The 19,192-nt window shown below is 42.2% G+C and overlaps 1 protein-coding gene across 1 annotated transcript in view; it reads right to left on the bottom strand.

Annotated features, from left to right (window-relative positions):
- Positions 1-4,924: 4,924 nt before the first annotated feature.
- Positions 4,925-19,192, bottom strand: part of LOC138498618 (lectin-like) — a 125,115-nt gene continuing 110,847 nt past the window's right edge. Inside the window, exons 5-6 of the mRNA XM_069622337.1 lie at positions 7,025-7,136; positions 4,925-5,364 (exon numbers count right to left, since the gene is read on the bottom strand). Of these exons, the coding sequence (XP_069478438.1) occupies positions 5,279-5,364; positions 7,025-7,136 (198 nt within the window). The 3' untranslated portion in view covers positions 4,925-5,278. The remainder of the gene's footprint in view (positions 5,365-7,024; positions 7,137-19,192) is intronic.

Genomic DNA, 19,192 nt, shown 5'->3' with positions numbered 1-19,192 from the left:
TCACGTTCTCTAAATGCTGCATCTCAAGTTCTTCTTGCTGCCTCGGATTCTCTTTGTGCCCAGTCACGTTACTGGGCTTTTTCCCTAATGGCTCCAAAACAACAAAATTCCTTACATGTATTTGAAAACTCTACTTTTGTAAAATCTATTTTCTACTCTTTTATTAAAGAAAAACGTATTATCTCTTCTCCTTCCTCTTATTAATGTTTTAATAGAAATGACTTCTTAAACCTGTTTTACCATATATGTAAAGATTGTACTGCAGTGTTTGTTCAGCACTTTGTCCCAAGCACTTTATAAAATCCAATTAAATGAAATTGAAGGAAATGAAAGGAGGACATGGAGGAGGAGCCAGTAAGAGCAAACATGTGCACAGAAGAGGGAAAGAACCTGCCATCCTATGTGGGCCTAGCACTCTGGGGGCAGGTGGCAGACCTTTGTCTGTTCAGGGCGATGGGTCCAGGGGCTAACAACCTACACCCATAAAGACAGTGACCTCAATACCTGAAACAGCAAGACGGTCACCCAGACAGGCAGGTACGAATCGGACTGGCAGGGCCCCATACAACAACTTGGAGGTGACGATGCAAAAGCAGAAGCTGGCTGGCAGGACATTGCTGATCTCCAACTGGTCTAAATTGGGTCATTATTGGTGAAAGTGCATCCACCCGTTGGTAGTTCTTGTTACAGAAGCCAGACAGCCTGCAACACTACTACTAGTAGACAAATTGCATGTCCAAGTGACAGCACATGGGCAAGATGGCTACAGCAAATTGCTTCTCCTCTGCCTCATTACAGCAATGATGACAGCATCCAGCTGCAGCTCTAAGCCAAGTGGTGCATCCCTGCTACCTAGTCCACAGCCGCTGCCCTTCCAGTCAATAACACCTACAAAGGCATCTGATGATGGAGAAGACAGCGTGGGAAATACTTTCTTTGTTGGTCACCTTTTCCTGGGTATTTTAAGACAGGTGTGTTAAGGGATTTTGGTGTTATTTCACATCTGGCCTGATTTCAATGCAGTTGCTTTGCAAGGTGGTAGTGGATGCCCTTCATTGATGGGGATCAGGGTGAATGCAGGAAAACCATCCTCGTGCTATGTTCACATTCCCACTATTTCTTTGGGGAGCGTCACAGTGGTTGAACATCACCTCCTGATCTGCCAATAGAATGGTGGATGGTTGCCTCCTGTATATTTCTGCCTCATCATCCTCCTTCCTTGCCTCCTTGACACCGGAGCATGATGCTCCATGGATAAGCAATTTCGAATATCTCAAACCTGTAGAATATGTCAGCCTTCCATAATGGGTATATTGCTCTGCTGGAGTGCATATCTCACTTGATTTAGTTGCCTAAGAACTTGCACACTTTCCTGGACTTCTTGCTCCACTTGTTTGCAAAAAATGGTTAAGAGCCTTTTTTGGTGCAAATAATTAGCTCATGTTTTGTGAATAGGGCTTTTGGAACATCTTTGCTCACTTTTGCTTACATTTATTATTTTGGCTGATGCACATGCTTTGGTCTCACTCTGTGCATTTCTTGCCCTCATTTTGCATATGTTCTTTGTGCTTGTACATCTTAGATGTGTATTCCTGAGAATAGGTTTTTTATTTTCATATTTCTGGTGCAGTTGTTTTCACCTCACATTTGGGCAAAATATTTGTTGGTGCATACGTCTCGTTGCATTTTTCTTCCTGAATCATGACACATTTTCTGGGGAAATTGCTAATTTAAATAGTGACTATGTCAATATATGTGTTAGTCTTTCACTTGGTAAAGATATCAGTGGGTGCTAGGCATTCTACAGGAAATTCTACTATGTTGGTAATGTATTGAAAGTGTAAAACAGGGACGATTTTTTGGAACTGTTAGATATTATCTCTTCTTTATCTTCTTTTCTTTAGTTAAAAGATTACTGTCGTTCTCAAGGTTCAGGGCAGCTGCCATCTTCAAATAGACATCATGTAATTGAAGGATGTGATATGTCCAGGACTAGCTGCCCTGCACTTTTCAGCTTAATTGCTCCACCCGCTCTGATGATTAAATGGGGTCTCATCACGAGTGGGCGGTATCCCAGGAGTAAATCCGCCGGAAAACCGCCCAACACAAATAGTTTTACTACAAATCCGTCCGGCGCTATTAGCACCGGATTGCGAGTTGTGGTACAGCAGTAAGTCCCCATTTATATTGGGTCCAATGGGGCATTTTTGCCGCAATTACTGCAGTGCTAATGGCGCCACGGTAACTGCGCTGGAATTGGGTGTAAAGTCGGTGGATTTACACCCAGTTCAGAACTGGTGGTGTATCCCCAACTTTCTGCCCATCTCATAGTTGGGCAGAGCGGTAATGCAGCGGTAACAGCATTACCGTGTTTTTTTTACCGCTCCACCCAACTTGTGATCAAGCCTATTATATGTTGGAGTGCTTAATAACAGTTAATTTGTTACTCTAACAGTGTGATTCAGTTTTGTGCAAAAATATTGAAAGTAAAAAGACAGAATAGATCAATCTTGAATTACAACGTTGAATGGCAATTGTGGCAGTCTATTAAAACGTATTTGCTACAAAATCGAAAACTTAAATTTGATTGGTCCAGAGAATCAAAAATAAAGTCCCATGCAATTGGTCTTGTATACACATAATGGGTTACTTCAGTCCTACCCTGCTTATCTCTACGCCATCTGAATTTTGTTATGCTAACTTCTTAAATGGGCGTGTGGTAAATCCCATATACCACCCTTATACACACCAAATCTCAGCCAGGCATTACTGGTCTACCTACCGCACCACTCTTCCCTTTTCACCCAGCCTTGCGAAGGTTATATTAAAATGAAACTGTTTATTCTGTATTTTCAAATGTAAGTATTTTATTGTGTTTATTTTGAATGGTTGCAGACCGAATCACATAAGTTACCCACTGTGTGTGAGAGAGACAGAAAGAGGGAGAGAGAAAGAGATAAAGAAAGAGAGAGAGAGAGACAGGCCGACAGAGAGATGGATATGTTAAACATGTACTAAAACGGGTAGTGCAAGGATTGCTTTTATTTGGCTGAAGAAAATTACAGATGTGGGAAAACCCTAAAGCATTATAGTAACGCACCTCATACATGTCACCTGAATGGAATTCCAGTCAATGGGCCAACATATCATTCTATTTGGCTTTCCTATTTCATGCCCAGACATGGGGCCTGATTCATGGAAAAGTGTACATTTCTTCCGCACTTGCCATGCGCCGAGAACTACACTGTGCGAGCCTACATGCAGAATAAATAATGTGCGTCCCTGCATATTCATGGAATTTACTGTGCAAAGTAACCGTATTCGCAAGTCACGCCCGGAACGCCCCTGAAATGCCCACACGCAAACCATAAACAACCAGAACAGCTACATTTGCATGCTCACTTTGGTGTGAATACACGTACCCTTCAAACATTGCGTGGGGTACCCCACAGGCAGCCTTGTATCTCGGGGAGCCTGTGCAGGGTCCCCCGTAACAGTTGCCGGAGTATGACACTTCATAGCTTGGGTATAACTTGGATTATCAGCATGCAAACCCCTGTAAACCCTCCCAGCACCCCACTACTCAGCGTATGTGCACACCTAAACCCGATCCGAACCCCATCTGTGTGCACCCACCCCTAAAGCCGACATGAAAATGCACTTCTGCGATGCAAATCCTATGCGCAAATATACTTACCCCTGCCTTCGGGTGGAGGAGAGATTGTGAGATTTGCGTGGGCATTTCAAAAGTGAAAGGTTGCGGGGTCACATCCATGAATATGCGTTGCTGTACACATTTTGGGGCATGCTATGAACTGCCTGCCACCCATCCCTCGTAACAGCCACTTTTTCCTCTTAGTCTTCCTCACTTTCCGAGTTCTGCCCCTTCTCTGCCCTGTGCGGAGGCCTCGACCACGCACTGCGTGGAGTCTCGTGCAAGGCACTCGGCCACTCGCCAAGACGTGCAGAGCATGCATGAAGTCCAAGGAATATCCAGTGCACAGTTTGGCAAGTACCCTATTTCCATGAATTGGGACCATAGACTAGATTACACTAAAACAGAAGCACATGATTGGAAAATGAGCCTCAGGGAAAATAAAGTGAAAAATATCTACCTGTGTGTACCAGGTCAAGAGAACAAGTAAAAGGGAATACAATTAACCAAGGTACTACATATGTGCAAAGATAAATCACAATAAAATCTAAAGCAGTGGATATGGATTTAAGAGAGGTCACTGAAAGCCCAATTAATGGTCAATAGTCCTAAACTAGAACAATCTTCAAAATGCAGTGCAAGTTAAATCTCTATGGAGTGGGACACCTGAGTGATAGTTCCAGATATGAAATTCATATTTTCCACATTGCATTGTTTCAATGGAATTATTCAGGGATTTTGGACCTCACTTCTCCTCTTCTATGGTGAAATGATTCTGTTGATAAATACATTTCTGATTCAGCATTTAAATTGTGCCCATTGGAAGCTTCCAGGAAGTTTGAGAGGGAATAGATTGGGAGCAGAAATCAGACTAAGCTAAGACTTAGTTACCAAAATATGTCTAGGCCACCAAGGTCTTTCAGGCCTAATGTGGATTTTTGTTCACTCTCTCTAAAAATCTTTTATGATTTCAAATAAGGAATGGACGTGATTGTCAAATTAGTGGGCTCTCCAGCTCACAAGTGTGTTGTCCAACTAGGTATACGTCTAAGCCCTGAAAAATTCCAAGGCGCTAATTATTGCTCTCTTGCGGGCTAGTCAGAAACCTTAGTGTTAAGGCACCTTCTGACTTAAGCATTTGAAGAGTCTTGATTCCACAGATCCACTTCCTAACTCCATTAACACAGAGTGCAATGCCACAAACACCAAGGGAGGAGTGCCTACATTTTCTTCTTGTATGATATCATCCATATATACAATTCCAAAACAAACATTTCACTCGTTTTTATTCTTTATTATAGTTTACATTGGTCACATCTCCATTTGACAAAGACTGAAATGATGGATCAAGACACAAAACTAGCATAAAAATATCAACAACGATTGCAAGGGTCATGGGCTCTGCAAACCTCAACAGAGTGACATTGAGTGATGAATTACAGGGTTCCTTCACCAAAGTTTAGCTATTCTTCCTAAGGATAGAGAGAAGAATAATTTTATTTTTCAGTTTAAGTTCTGCGATTTCCTATACATTATAATATCCTTGATTACTGGTGATTTTGAGATGGATAACAATTGATTGTCTGCTTCATTCATTCTTTCGGGCATTGATGAGCTGTGGGCTTAACCCACATAATGTAAGGGGTTGTTCACTTTGCAAACAAAAGGCAATGACCCGCTACATTGTGAGTCATTCCAAATTCCAGGATCTGCAAAGGATAAACAAAAAATACGATTCAGAGTTCTGGTGACCTTATATTTAACAGGAATACAATTTATATACAGAAAGAAATAAGGAACATAAAAAAGCAAAGAAGTATCAAAAACGCATTGTGACTCTGACGCATAGTCTGTTAAAAAGGTAAAGGAAAGCATGGTAAAAGGTCAAGAACAGACAGATTGAACATGGGGACCTTGTACAATGACAAGCAAGGACCACACAACGTAGGCTCATATGATCTACTCCACCTGAAAAAACAAATGGGTTAAGCCCAACAGCACATCATGCACAAATACATTAACTCTAATGATTTTCCAATACATCGGAATACAGATATCCACTAAGACCCTCTGGGATGCTGATACATCATCATGACTGTATGGTGGATAGGCACATGTTTTTGCATCAGTGAAATCAACTGCCATTCTATATCCGTATTGAGTGTTACCTCTTTTAGTCAATATTATTTCCTGATGTCCCCCACTTTTAGATTGGGCAATGACATTTCTCTCTGTCCATGCAATGACACCTCTTTTCCAGCTCGCAGGAATCATCCAATGGAAACCCACTTCCTCTATGGAAACACGCTCTACCCACATCCACAGAATCCACAGGGCAAACCCTAATGAATGGCATGGCAGTACGGGGTGATTGTGATTTTGTTCTTTTCATGATATACGTGAAGTGCATGGTGCCCCCTTGTGCTGTATTTCCAGACAAGTGTGTGGTGTTAAGCCAGAATTCCTTGTGCTACATTACAGAAAACAATATCAAAATATTTGTTTGGGGCCATCAATCTTTAGCCTTACGCCCCTACATCCAGACAAACTTCACAAAATATTAGTCTGTATATTTTTGGGAAAGTTTCACAGAATTCCTTATATTTTGCAAAACCCATGACCGCAGGGTCCATAAGCCACTCCCAACAAACTGACAGCCAATATCAGTATTTTTTCAAAAAAACGGGGAACATTGCACCCCTCACCATAGGCAGGATCAGGACATGCCCCAGGGCGCTGCTATGTACTCCTTTCATAGCAGCCCACTTCCTGGGCAGTGCAAAGTCCATGTACTCTTTCCCAAGATTATGGAACCAAGATGGCTACCAGACAGATATATCTAGTCTGGCATTAGCCAATCACTTTCCTTATTTGGATATGAATTAGATACAAACTGGCATTGTGAACTGTCAGTGAACCCAACAAATAAAAAACTGCTGAACATATCAAGTTGGCCCAGACCCCTGCTACTAATCCAGGTTTAGTGTAAATCCATCAAGCAGTTGTGTCCTTCTCCCCCACAACGCTGTTCCCCGTTATGACCAACTGTTAGTTGGAAATTATTTGGACATTTGTTGGCAGCTCTTGAAGAAAAATGATTTGTTTCCCTTGTCTAGCTCACAGTATATTCTTTGAGGTAGGGGAACATTTTCTCAAATCTGTGACAAACAAAATAATTCATAAAACATAGTAGCCTGTTACATTGCTACATAGTTAGTGTAGTAGTTGGACAAACGTGCATGGTCCATCATGGTCAACTGTCTTCCTTTGACAACCATATGGGTAATTTACTTAGGGTGATCCATAGGAGGCCGTGAAAAATACCTGCTAGATTTGCTCATCTAGATACATGCGTGCTAGTTAACTTACTGCCAAAATTAAATTGCAGACAAGGCTCCCGTCCACCTGCATTGTTCGGTTCTCCAGGGTACCATTTCTGAAAATCCCAAACTGTTCCATCAGTCCACATGAAAGTTCTGTCCTGAAAGAGAGAATGATTGGAAACAGATGTTCGCTAGGCAGAAAAGTGCATTCCTTCAGCATCCTGAACGATTATTTAAAATTAAGAGGAAAAACAAGATTCCTCTATATGTGATAAAATAGACAGAAGGCTTAAGAAAGTGAGTGAAGCAAGACCATGTAATCTTGCTGTTCATCGAATGTAAATTTGCCTTCATGTGGAGGCCAGAACTTGCAGTTCTAGGCTTTCTCCTATTAACAAATGGTTGCAACCCATGTACACCTTTTTACAGAATATGAAATCATTGGTGACTGGTGAATGTTCTCTCTAGAGGGGAGTACATATTTCCCTATAATTAGCATGAGTGACTGCATAGCAAGGGAGGCCAAACCAACCTACGGAGGCTTGGGAGGATGGGTTCTCTCCCCCAGGAACATCTTTAAAATAATGGGTTCAAATGGGGTATTCTTACAGCATTTATTTTACAAAAAAAAGGATACAATGTAAAACAATTTGCAGTCAGTTGTGTGGGGTTAACACATGAAAAAATCAATAGATGCCAGGTCACCTAATTACATTTTCATGATGCCTCTGTCCACATTATGACAGCATTGGCACTTTAAAGTGTATGTTCATGATACCTGGCCACACAATACATATGCCTGTAATGCCAGTCTAATGCTCTTGCATATGTGTGCCTACAACGTATGCCAGCATTGTCCTGTAAAGCACCCTTTTGTTGACGCGAGTGCCCAAATATATGTCCGCATTGACACTACCCTGTCATGATAGTGCTACCCAAAATATTTAATTAGTAGCAAAATAGAACACTTTCATGATGCACGTGCCATTAATATATGTGAGCACTGCTACTAATTGAAGTGCCATAGCTAATCTAACTCAGTCCAGGCACATCCACATGTGCAACCACACACACACAAACATGTATATACACTTGCAGACATTGACACCTTACACACATCATGTCTTTACTTGGTTCCCTCTCAGCCCAGTCCTCTATTCTGCCGCCATCAGCCCACAGTGAGCACACACTACACACCAGAAAGGAACCAAGAATCATTGGAGGATTAGGATCCACCAGGGGCATATAGACACTGCACATGTATGGTTCCCTGAAACCCCATTAAAGCGATGAGAGATGGTAGCAACGCAGTATAAGGGATACCTGGTCAGCCAATCTGCCAACTTGCATCTATCTGTACTCAATATGCACCATTAAATTGGGGATAACAGATATTCTTACCAGAATCCATGTATGACCTTCATATGACTCGATGTGTCCACAGAAGGCAGGCAATGCTTGTTTAACATTCATTTCAAACAATCATGCATAACTGGCTTATATAAGAGTTATTTTGCAAAATTCAGGAATTACTATTCTTAACCTAGATTTGCAAACACAAAAGGCTTGTCAAAAATACTGTTTTTCACACAGAATTTTGAAATAATGTTTAAATAACTTTCTTTGAGCTGGAACACCAGAGGTCAGTCTGTTTGACCACGTTGATGGGTTTCGTATAATAGCCCTGCAGGATACCTGGATGGTTAATCTCATATTTATGGATGGCTGGACCATTATTCAAAAACCGGCCTCTAAGGGGATGAAGGGAAGACCAAAGGTTGTCATGCTACCTGGTGTAAAAACATTTGTTTATGGAAGTTCATTGCCTTTCTTTGAATATCTTGGTCAGTAAGATGACTCTCATGGATGCGGCTGAGCAGAAAAAAATTCTCATCATTACAATATATGATCCTCCGTAATCTGCAGCCCATGTAGCAGTCCTTAAAGAGCTCGATGAATGGCTTGAAGTTGCCACTATCACCACCCCCGTAATCTTGTGTGGTGACTTTAACTCTCGTATCCCGAGTCACGATAACCAAGATGAGATGTCAAATGATCCACCTTTCTCTGGTAGGGTGGAAAGAATGGGGCTCAAACATATATGTCCCTTTGGCATTGACAGGCAACCCTGTCATACTCTCAAGGGTTTACTATGATGAATGGAGCATGACCATCTGATTCCCCCCTGCAGTTCATGAGGTTTACTGCTGCCATCTCCAATATCATTGAATATGTTTTTGCTGCAAATAATTCATCACTGATAACACATCTGGCTATAATTCAAAGCCATGACAGCAATCATCTGCCCATCGTGCTGAGCCTTAATATAGAACAACATAAAATTGTCAACCTAGTCGCGGAGACAGTCTCTTTAAACAATGCTATTACTAGCATAACATGGTCCTCCACTAAACTTTAAGCTGACTTAGTGCTAGCACATTAAATATTTGGCCAATTTAGCACTGCAAACCCCTCCAATCGATGAGATTCTGATGTGCCTAAAGGCAATCTTTCATTGGCCAAATATGAGGAGTGTGTTCCAGCCATAAAACAAGCAATCTTCCCCAAAAAAGCAAGTAACAAGAGACAGGCCTCTGGCATGAAAAACCATAAGCATTGCTATGACACACTGATTAGTGATTTAAGGAAAAGCCATGCATGCAAAGAAAGCTGCTTGCTTGGCTATACACAAAGCTAAACACAATGAATGGGCCCTTGAACCGAGAACAATAAGGGCAAATTATACCAAGTGGCTACATCAACATCGCCTGACACAGGAATGCGAAAATTGGAAGAACCTAGTTTGGAGTGTACAAACAAACGACTCTAGAAAATTCTGGCAAATCATCAACAAACAGAATAAGCAGTGCTCTTCCACAATCAATGGTGTTCCTGAGGCTGGTTGGATTGCTTATATCAATGATATGCTCGGCGGAACCAACATGGATCCATCAATAATTCCAGTACAGCATGGACTGTGGCAATTTAGGAAAAGCAAAGTGTCCAGATTGATTACCCGGAGTAAATGTTCACAGGCTCTGGGCCCCGACAGGCTGTGCAATCTCTTGATAAAAACTGATGTTGAACTGTGGAACAATGTCTGTATTGGTACTACTCACTCTCTCCCGTAGTTGTGGCGAGACAGTGGGCCTCATTCCAAGATTGGAGGTAGTCATGGCGCTATTTGCACCATGACTGCCTCCAATAATGGTACCGGCACCGGTCTCGTTAAATGGGGACTTACCGGTGTAGTCCGTCCCCATTGAAAAAAACATTCCCCATTCCCATTGAGCCCCTATAGTGTTTCTCAAAGAAGCTCCACCTCAGTCAATGTACTAGCACTCATAACTATAATTGAACAGGCTTGGCAGATTCAGAGACGCTCAATAAATGTGGCATTTCTTGATTACAGTGCTGCTTTTGACACAGACGACCCTGGAAGACTATGAGGAAAGCTTTCTAGTTGGGGGGTCCCCTCAGGCCCACTGTAAATGATTCTGAATTTACATGAGGAGACACAAGTGAAAGTGTGGCTCGAGAGCAATGGTGGCACATCTTGTTGGATAAACACAAAACTGGGTCTCAAACAGAGCTGTACATTGGCTGCTCAGCGAATTTAACCTATATCTTTCTGACATGGGGCAGCACTAACTACTCCAAATATCTACCACCTCGCTTGGGTAACCAAGAAGTACAGTGGTTTGCTATGCCGATGATATTGTCCTCCTTGATCTTACAACACGTGGCTTACAGCTTGCACTAGACAACCTCCTTTCCTTCTCTGAAGTCAACTCCCTAAGAATAAACACCACAAAAACCAAAATGATGGTGTTTAAACCATCACACAAACAAGTAGCATCAGTTGCTTGGATCCTTAAAGGGGCCACTATGGAAGTTGTGAATGAATGCACCTATTTGGGCATTGTATTTGATGCTAAATTAGCAGGTTCCTCCCATTTGAGTAAGCTTAAAGTTGGCAGTGCTCATATTTTAGGTGTCATTCGTGCACTTGCTTCCGAGGGAGGGGGATACTCAGTGGGATCCATGGTCAAATTGTAATTGATTAAGATTGCACCTGTCATTTGCTATGCTGCAGAGGCATGGGCTCATGAGTCAATTGAGGCAATTTCTCGAATTAAGTCGATAACCCTCAAATGGTTATCACTATTAACGCCTTAAGTGTCATTTGAAATGCTCCTATTGGAATTTGGCCTAATGCCTCTATGCAAATGTATCATGTTGTCGAGTTTAATCTTCTACTGGGAGCTCGCCCATGCAATACTCTCATGGGCTTGCTGTATGAGATGTACCATGCCAAACTAGATCACACGAAATCTTCATTATTGGGAGCTTTTAAATGTCTGTCCGAGTTATGGTTTGGGAACTCAGAATGGACCCACTTGAAATGAATCTTGGCCAATACAAACTAACTATGGCTGCAGGAGCAAACATGAAAGGAATCTTAGACTCTCAGTTTTGTGGCAAACCGATCATAGAATCTCTGTGACACCTGCTTTTTGACAGTGGTGCAATGGTGGCCCTTCGACGGAAAGTGATCATAGCCTCTCGACTTCTGATGATAGTAAATCCCAATGAGCTCTGGGACTTATTCATGTCTGTGTATCACGAGGGATAGATACTTTATTTTTATAGGTTGAGGAATGAAATTTGCGAGATAATAACAGCAATTGAAGCATGAACTGTGCAATGTGATATATGGATCTCAGTGAATTTGCTCATTTTTTTCTTGATACAATGAGATGTATTAAAAAGTTATTAATTTAACTAAATCATAAAATAAAAAATAAAAAATAATAACTTTCTTGTTGCAGATCTGTTGTGTAGAGTCTGCATTAAGAACAAATGCAGTCATGCCTCCTCATCCTGGATTCTGTCTGGGTAAAGGGCAATGAGCTTTTAAGTATGCCCAAATTGGTGTACAAATAGGGTGACACAGTATAAAAACTAAGCATTAATTAATCTGAAAAGTCAATAGATATAGCCTATCATTGGCGAGGTCATTCATAGTCCGGTGTCTAAAATATAACATTGATACTACGATCAATGCTACACTCGTCTTTTCATTGATTTTCTGGATTACTGAATCTACCTCCAGCATCTGGGCCTTGTCTTAACCATCTGCCAATAAATGCAATTCTCTCCCAGCCCTCATACAGGGTGTATATTCAGCTCTGCTTGTCAGATGGTCAGGGATAGAACCATTTTGATGTTAGTGTCCAGACTGATCACAATATTACCTTTTATAACTGGATGCTCACCCCCAGTAGTACTATAAATCCATGCTCTCATCTAGACAGAACTGCTTTTTCCATCATTGCAAAGAGCTTGCTTGTACACGTTCAAAATAGCCCCTTGTCCAAGGGAAAATGTGACAGAACACAATTTTTGCAAAGATGTATCTTTATTTACCAAGCTGGTGGAACGCTGAGTTGGTCGAGGGAGTATACAATTGAAACTCTCATGCCTACCTATTCAAAGGTTCAACTTTCTTTGAAAAAGAATTAAAAAATAGAATCTTGCAGAGAAGATACCATAATTTCAAGCGCTATTCAAAAGTGACAATTTCAAAAGTATTGGGTGTATTACAATATATGTTAAGCTATGTTATGTTAACTTGCATTTGTAAATGCACTTCTGGGAAACAAGGCCTTAAGCACACAAAGACTGTCTTTGGCTCAGCTGTGGTCAGTCTTTGAGCCTTCCAGTGTTAAGTTGGAACCATGCCCAAGAAAACACAATGGGAAAAGCCCTTCTACTTTCTCCCCTAAATCCTGAACAGCCAGGTGCTATCGATGGGGAAGCTGGATGGAAACATTGTCATATTTAATTGGTGGTAGGATTTCGCCTACGGTGTCCATGGGAGCAGAAGCCCGGATATGGATTTCCTAGAGGTTCCTGAGTCCTGCTCAGGCCTTTATAGGACTGGTTATAGTGATGGGTGAGGCAGGAATCCTCTTAGACTCAGGCTGGGCACTTATGGGAGTTAATCTCCAAAATCCAGCCTTTGATTAACCTGCTCAACTTGGGCTGCAGTTGCTGTGTCCTGTTAATAGATGGAATCAAGCAAATGTTTGGTCAAAACAGGGCAGTGGGGTCAAGTCAACAGATTAGATTTGAAGCTCTACCTTCTGTTCCTGTTTTATGTGCGTGTTTAGAGGGGTGGTGGGTGTAACATGCAGTTTTAAGGCTGCTTCAAGCTGCTTGAACATTAGCCATTTAAAGCAAAACATTATAATGAAACCTCAACATCATATAACGTGACCTAACCAGCTAGCATAAAACGAAACCAACATCATATTCTTCCCTCCACCCCCCCAAAAAAGAGAGAATGAGTACATACAAATGCAAGTAAACAAGTTCAAAAAATACATCAACACTCAGGTTAATTCTAGTTAACTTGCATTTGATTATGGAAAAGAACACATTTATCCCAACAGGACAAGATATTATACAACATGTTTCTACAGCTTACAAACATAACATGGCGTAGCATATTAAAGCATACCAAACCTAACTGAGTGAATCAATTCAAAACAGGGCAAAAATATAGCCTAGTGCAGGGCCATGCTACCACTAGACACCTCAAACAAATAATTATGCAATCTGTTAGCAAGAATTCTCAAAAATGTGCTAATTCCCTTCACCTTAGAGACCCGCAACAACTTTGCTGGATTTTGAGGACTTGATTTTTTTTACTTGGAGAGAGTGTGACCCATTGTCCCACTCTCTCATGTATTTTGGTATGTGTTTTACCCTTGTGTTTCCTTTGGTTATGGAGTCTAACCAACTCCATAGGCATCATCTGTTTCATTTGTGTCACACAGCACCCTCAGTGCAGTGACACAGGGAAGTATTTCAGGCTTTCCCAAGGTTTAAATACCTTCTCTGGGATCAACTACCGTTTCCCAGGACAGTGGAGTGAAATTGACTTCACTTAGTCTTTTTCATTTCTAGCTCAGCACACCCTATCTTACGATAGAGTGCTTGAGGCGTTACTTGAGTATCCCCTGTATCTAGTTACTCATGTAGCAGTCAAATGCTACCCTTTCCTCTCAGAATGGCTGATGGCAGTGGTTTTACAACAAACTACCATGATTTTTCGTGACCGCGAACTGTCCGCAGCTCCGGTAACGTTAAATCACGGGAGCCATGTTTTTCAAGATGGCGTCTGAGCCTCCTTTGAAAAAACAGGTCCCGGTCTTCTTTGTTCGCCATTTCTTTTTGGAAAGGTCCTTCTCGAGTATTTCTCTGCGTGCCAAACCAGGTTTGGTCCCTTTGTTCATTTGCCTTTGGCGGGCTTCAGGAGTGAAGACCGCCTCTGGCGCCCGAGTGTCTGGGGTGGGCAGGAAGTGAGGGAGGTGCCCCAAACTCCCTGTGCTTAGTCTCCTAGGAGACCCAAATGCACTCTGTGGTGATTGGCTTGCTGACTGTCCGGCAAGGATAGCCACACTGCTGGGTGAGTTACAGCTAGGCTGGAATTAATGAGAGAGAACTGAATAAAAGGCAAGTCTCTTGGCTTGGAAGGCAGAGTTGCCACTGGACGAAGGAACCGAAGAAGAGCTTGAAAAGGACTCCTGCTGCAACTCCTGGACCGTTGGTTTGCCCTGTGAAGCTCTGCTGCAGTGCCTACTTGCAAAGTTCTAATCGACAGAGAAGCCCCTGCAAGGACAACTTCTCCCTTTGAGTTGTTGGGAGCAATCAACTCCAAAAGTAAGCCACCTGGACACACATCTCGGAGCTGGTTGAATTTCCTCAGAGTTGCTGCAGGAAACCGTTGGACCAGGGAGAGGAACACCAGTTTGCGTGCGTTGCTTACAGCCACCGGAATTGAAGTTTGCCAGTTGCGAGCTTTTGACATCGCAGTGCCGAGCAGGAGTCCCCCGACGTCCTCCCTCTTGTCCCCACAACTGAGGCCCAGGAACAGCGAGATATGCAGGAACTGCCAGGAACAGAAGTCATCAGCTGCCTCTTTTTCTTCATTGTAAGGTACTGTGAAGCGAGACTGAGAGAACTTACCTCTCGCAGTGAAAGTGCTTGAAACATTTGCAACTCGCAGGCCTAATCAGCTTGTGACCCAACATATGATTCTTCTTTTCACAAACTACTCCTGAGAACTTTTGCAGAGACTTTACTGTTACTTACCAGAACCGCTTTATCCTATCCAAGACTTTAGCCCATTGACTTTGGCTAGCCTATTGAATTGAATTGACTCTTCTGGTGAACTCAAAGTATTTTCACTGTCTAAGAATAATTGTAGTCGTTTATGTTATGATAACTTTTCCCTTTTTACCTACCTTTTTTAAGAGTGTACAGTACTGAAGTATATTTGTGTGTTATATATGATTGCCTCCTTCTAATGAATGTTTTATAACTGACTGTTAAATAAATTAATTAAGTATTTAACCAAGAAACCTTGTGTGTGAGAGTTTGTTTGAACACCTGTGATTGTAGACCTCTGTGTAACATTATTACTGCTCACATTCCCCTCTTGAGATAAGCCTGGCTGCTCAGCCCCACTACCAAAACTGTGTAGTACATACTTATACCAAAGGTTGGTTTGTTTACACCTGTAGTCATAGTTGTGTGTATTGTTCCCAAAGGGTACTGCATACAAACTTTGCCTGACACAATCCAGAAAACGTCCCGTGCCCCTAGAAAAACATTAAACACACACACACACACAAACACACACAGACAATTTCTGGATTTGAAGTTTTGGTTCCACGCTTGTGGATTTATTGTTAAATCTACATTAATAGGTTTCTTAATAAATGTCCTTTTTATCCAATTCATTGGCAGAAATTAATGCTGTCCATCTGTTTCATCCATTAGACATTTTGTCTGTCAGTGAACTAGAAGCTGTGACAATGAGTGTCTATTTGTATATTGCAGAGAACAGGGAGTCCCAGGAGATTATGAAACCCTTGAATAGGAAGCATGCAATCATTGCATCCCCTGGTCTGATAAAGCTATCTGCTATATGCCGAGAATCCTTCTCAACGAATCATTATAACTAGGGCACATTTTATCCCCATGCCAATTACCATTCCCCATTCCCATTCGAGCCCCCATAGGGCTCAATGGGAATGGGGAAAGAGCTAATAACGGTACCGCTGTTAGCAGTACCGTTATTTACTCTGAAGTCCCCCAGCGGGTCCCTTCCTTAACATGTGGTCTGCCCACACGTTAAGGACGGGACCCTCTGAGGGACCTCGTAGTAGGGCTGTAGGGGATTACCGGCACCAGTGCCCTTACCGGTGCCGGTAATCCCTTACCGCCATCCGTGTAATGAGACCCATTGTCTCTCATACAGCGGGTGAAAGGAGATGGGGAAATGCCTGTCTACCTAATGTGCCAGCCACCGCCGATGAACATGCCTCTGTCATTGTTAAAAACGCAGATGTGTACACAGCCTGAGCAATATTAGTGCACTTCTTCATTGCATTCAGTACCCACACCTTCTAGAGGTAAGCTGCACACTCAAGTCAGTTCCCTTCATTGGAAGGTGGTTTGAAAATAGATTTGCAACAATGAGAGAGTATGTTGTGGGTACTGAACATGAGCGCACGCCTAGCTCAAGGGATACCACAGTTTTTCTGTAATATAAAAAGACTTGGATCCAATGGAACCTCTACTTGTGCATCCATTATCAAACTGGCCATTTCCTGCAAAGCTCCTGTGGAGGGCGATGGCTGGTAAATATGGGAGAATTTGTAGAGCAGCACCATCTACTGGCCCCAAAAAAGACAGCGTTTTATCCAGCAAGTGGCACTGAACCATCATGGTTTCAAGCATTTATGATCTCAGGACATGTCTTTATGAAAGAGGGGTCAATGCACACATTTCGGAAAACAGAGTGATGTTTGATGCAAACAGGCAACAGGTTCTCATGGGTCGACTAGCTGGAAGTGAGTTTGGGAGTATAGTCCCACGTTGGAAAAACTCCCTTTTTGCCCATCGGGATCAATACGTTTCAGTTGCCTATTTTCATGTGGTTTAATTCCCCTACACTGTGGTACACCTGATGGATCTTCTTGGTTCCACACATTACTTTGTATGTCTACCGTCCGGCTGTGCCCATTGCATCATTTGGCTGCATCTTTCATTCAGAGGCTGATAACACTCAGATTGTATTCCAGTTATCAGGGTAATGAGTATCATCCAGGGAAAGGCTGTGGTGCTTATCTCTGCTGCAAAGCATTTGCCATTGCCCACTTGGCTGAAAATATCTGCAGCCATTTCCCTCACATTCTGAATGTTTATCTATGCTGCAGGATGTTTTTTATGTTAATTAAATGTATACTGCGCACTGCTGTCATTTTCATGGTATCCAGGTTTTCTGGCGGATCTTAAAAGAAATAAGGGCAATGGGAGGTTTCGTTAGTGAGGGAAATGGAGGGCGCATGAGTGCTTTTGCTGTTCTGTTGGTAGTTTAAGTTTGGAAAAACCAGTCAATGGGCCTCATCACAAGTTGGACTCTATCCAGTCGGGATACCACCCAATGCAATGACTGTTACCGCAGCTTCGTCTGGCTCTATTAGTCCTGGATCCCAAGTTGTGGTGGCAGTGTAAGTCATCATTTCTTTGAATCCATAGGACTTAATGGGGCATTTTCAGCACAATTACTGTGGCAGTAATTGTGCCACAGTAATTGCACCAAAAATGGGTGCAAATTCGGCACATTAACCTCCAGGTCAGAGCTGGAGGTGAATCCTCTGAGTTTCCCCCAAACTCGGGATTGGGCGCTGCGGTAATGTAGCAGTAATAGTGTTACTGCCACATTTTTACTGCACCGCCCATCCCCTGATGAGGCCCAATGTGTGTTGCTTCTAGGTGTTCTGGGTCAGTGGGTGTTCTGGTGTATTAGTATGTGAAGGTTGCTTAGTATACTTGTGGCATCATGTTGAAGTTTGAGCCTGTTGTGGTTGGGTGAATTCTTGGAATAAGTGTTCATTTTGCTATTTCATTTCGAGTTTGTGGTGTGGTAGTTGTGTGTGTAATGTCTGTGGTAGTTGTGCAGTGTATTTGCAGAGCAATTGAGAGTTTTAGTATCGTTAATGGTAAGAGTGCTGAAATTGCTTACACGGTGGTTGATATTACATTTTCTTTCTTTCCAAAGCAGTCTCCATAACTCGAGGTGTAGCTCTTTGTACTGAGGTTGGGTGTTTCTCTACACCTGTGCTTAGTTTTTAGGTTGGGAACTTAAAGAGACAGTTTTTTGTGATTTTTAGGTTGGGCAATTAAAGAGCGAGGTTTTTAGTGATCACCTGAGATGCAGAGTTGAGTGAGATGTTAGAGAAGGTTGATCATCCATACTTCATTTTTTATTATTGTTTGGGTCCAATAGGTATGTCATGGCTGGATCGCAAGGTTCGGTTTGCAGACTGAGTTTTTTTCTTGTAGGAATTCTGCACCTTCACCATGGATTGCTCCATGGGTTATGTAAAGTGTTTTGAAGTAAATCCTTTTTTACCTGGTAGCCAGTGTAAGGATCTTAGTGCTAGCATGATGTGCTCTCTCTTGGAGAGTCTGTGAAGTATTCTTCCTGCTGCATTTTGTATTCACTGTAATTGCTTTGTAATCTAGTCATTCCAAGGTAGATGCTGTTGGCTTAATCTATTCTTGATATGACCAGGGAGACGATTGCAAGTGTTCTGTGTTGGAAGGTCACAAATGGTACTATCCTTCAATTATGTATAGATGGAAGATGCATTTTTTCACTCTTACATCGAGTTGGGGTTGTAGGGTTAAGTCATTTCTGATTGATATTCTGAGGTTTTTAACCCTTTTGGAGGCTAGTTTAGTGAATTCCTCTGTTGAGGTTGGTTTGAAGCAGTTTGTTGTTTGTGTCCTTGGCCATGGTATTTATAATTTGTTGAATTTGTATGATTTTGCTCTGAATTGATTTGCAAGGTCATTGCATAGTTCTGCAAGGGAGTGGGTGTGTTGTTGCAGGCTGTCAGGTTTCGTATCTCTTTGATGATGTTTAACATCTGTTTCTGCGCATTGCTTGCTTCATCACCAGGAATACATGTGATTCTTACTGGAGGTCCTTTACTTAATTTCACTATTGGGATCAAGTCAGCTCTCACTGCTGTTTGCCTACTATCTGAGTAAATTAGGGCTCATACTTGTATGCCGTCAACAATTGCAGAATCATGGGCCTTGAAAGTAGTAACTCCACAGTAGTAAT

This window comes from Ambystoma mexicanum, chromosome 5q (assembly GCF_040938575.1).
Source record: "Ambystoma mexicanum isolate Mex_15411 chromosome 5q, UKY_AmexF1_1, whole genome shotgun sequence".
NCBI classification, from domain to species: domain Eukaryota; kingdom Metazoa; phylum Chordata; class Amphibia; order Caudata; family Ambystomatidae; genus Ambystoma; species Ambystoma mexicanum.
This window is presented reverse-complemented; position numbering and strand designations above follow the sequence as displayed.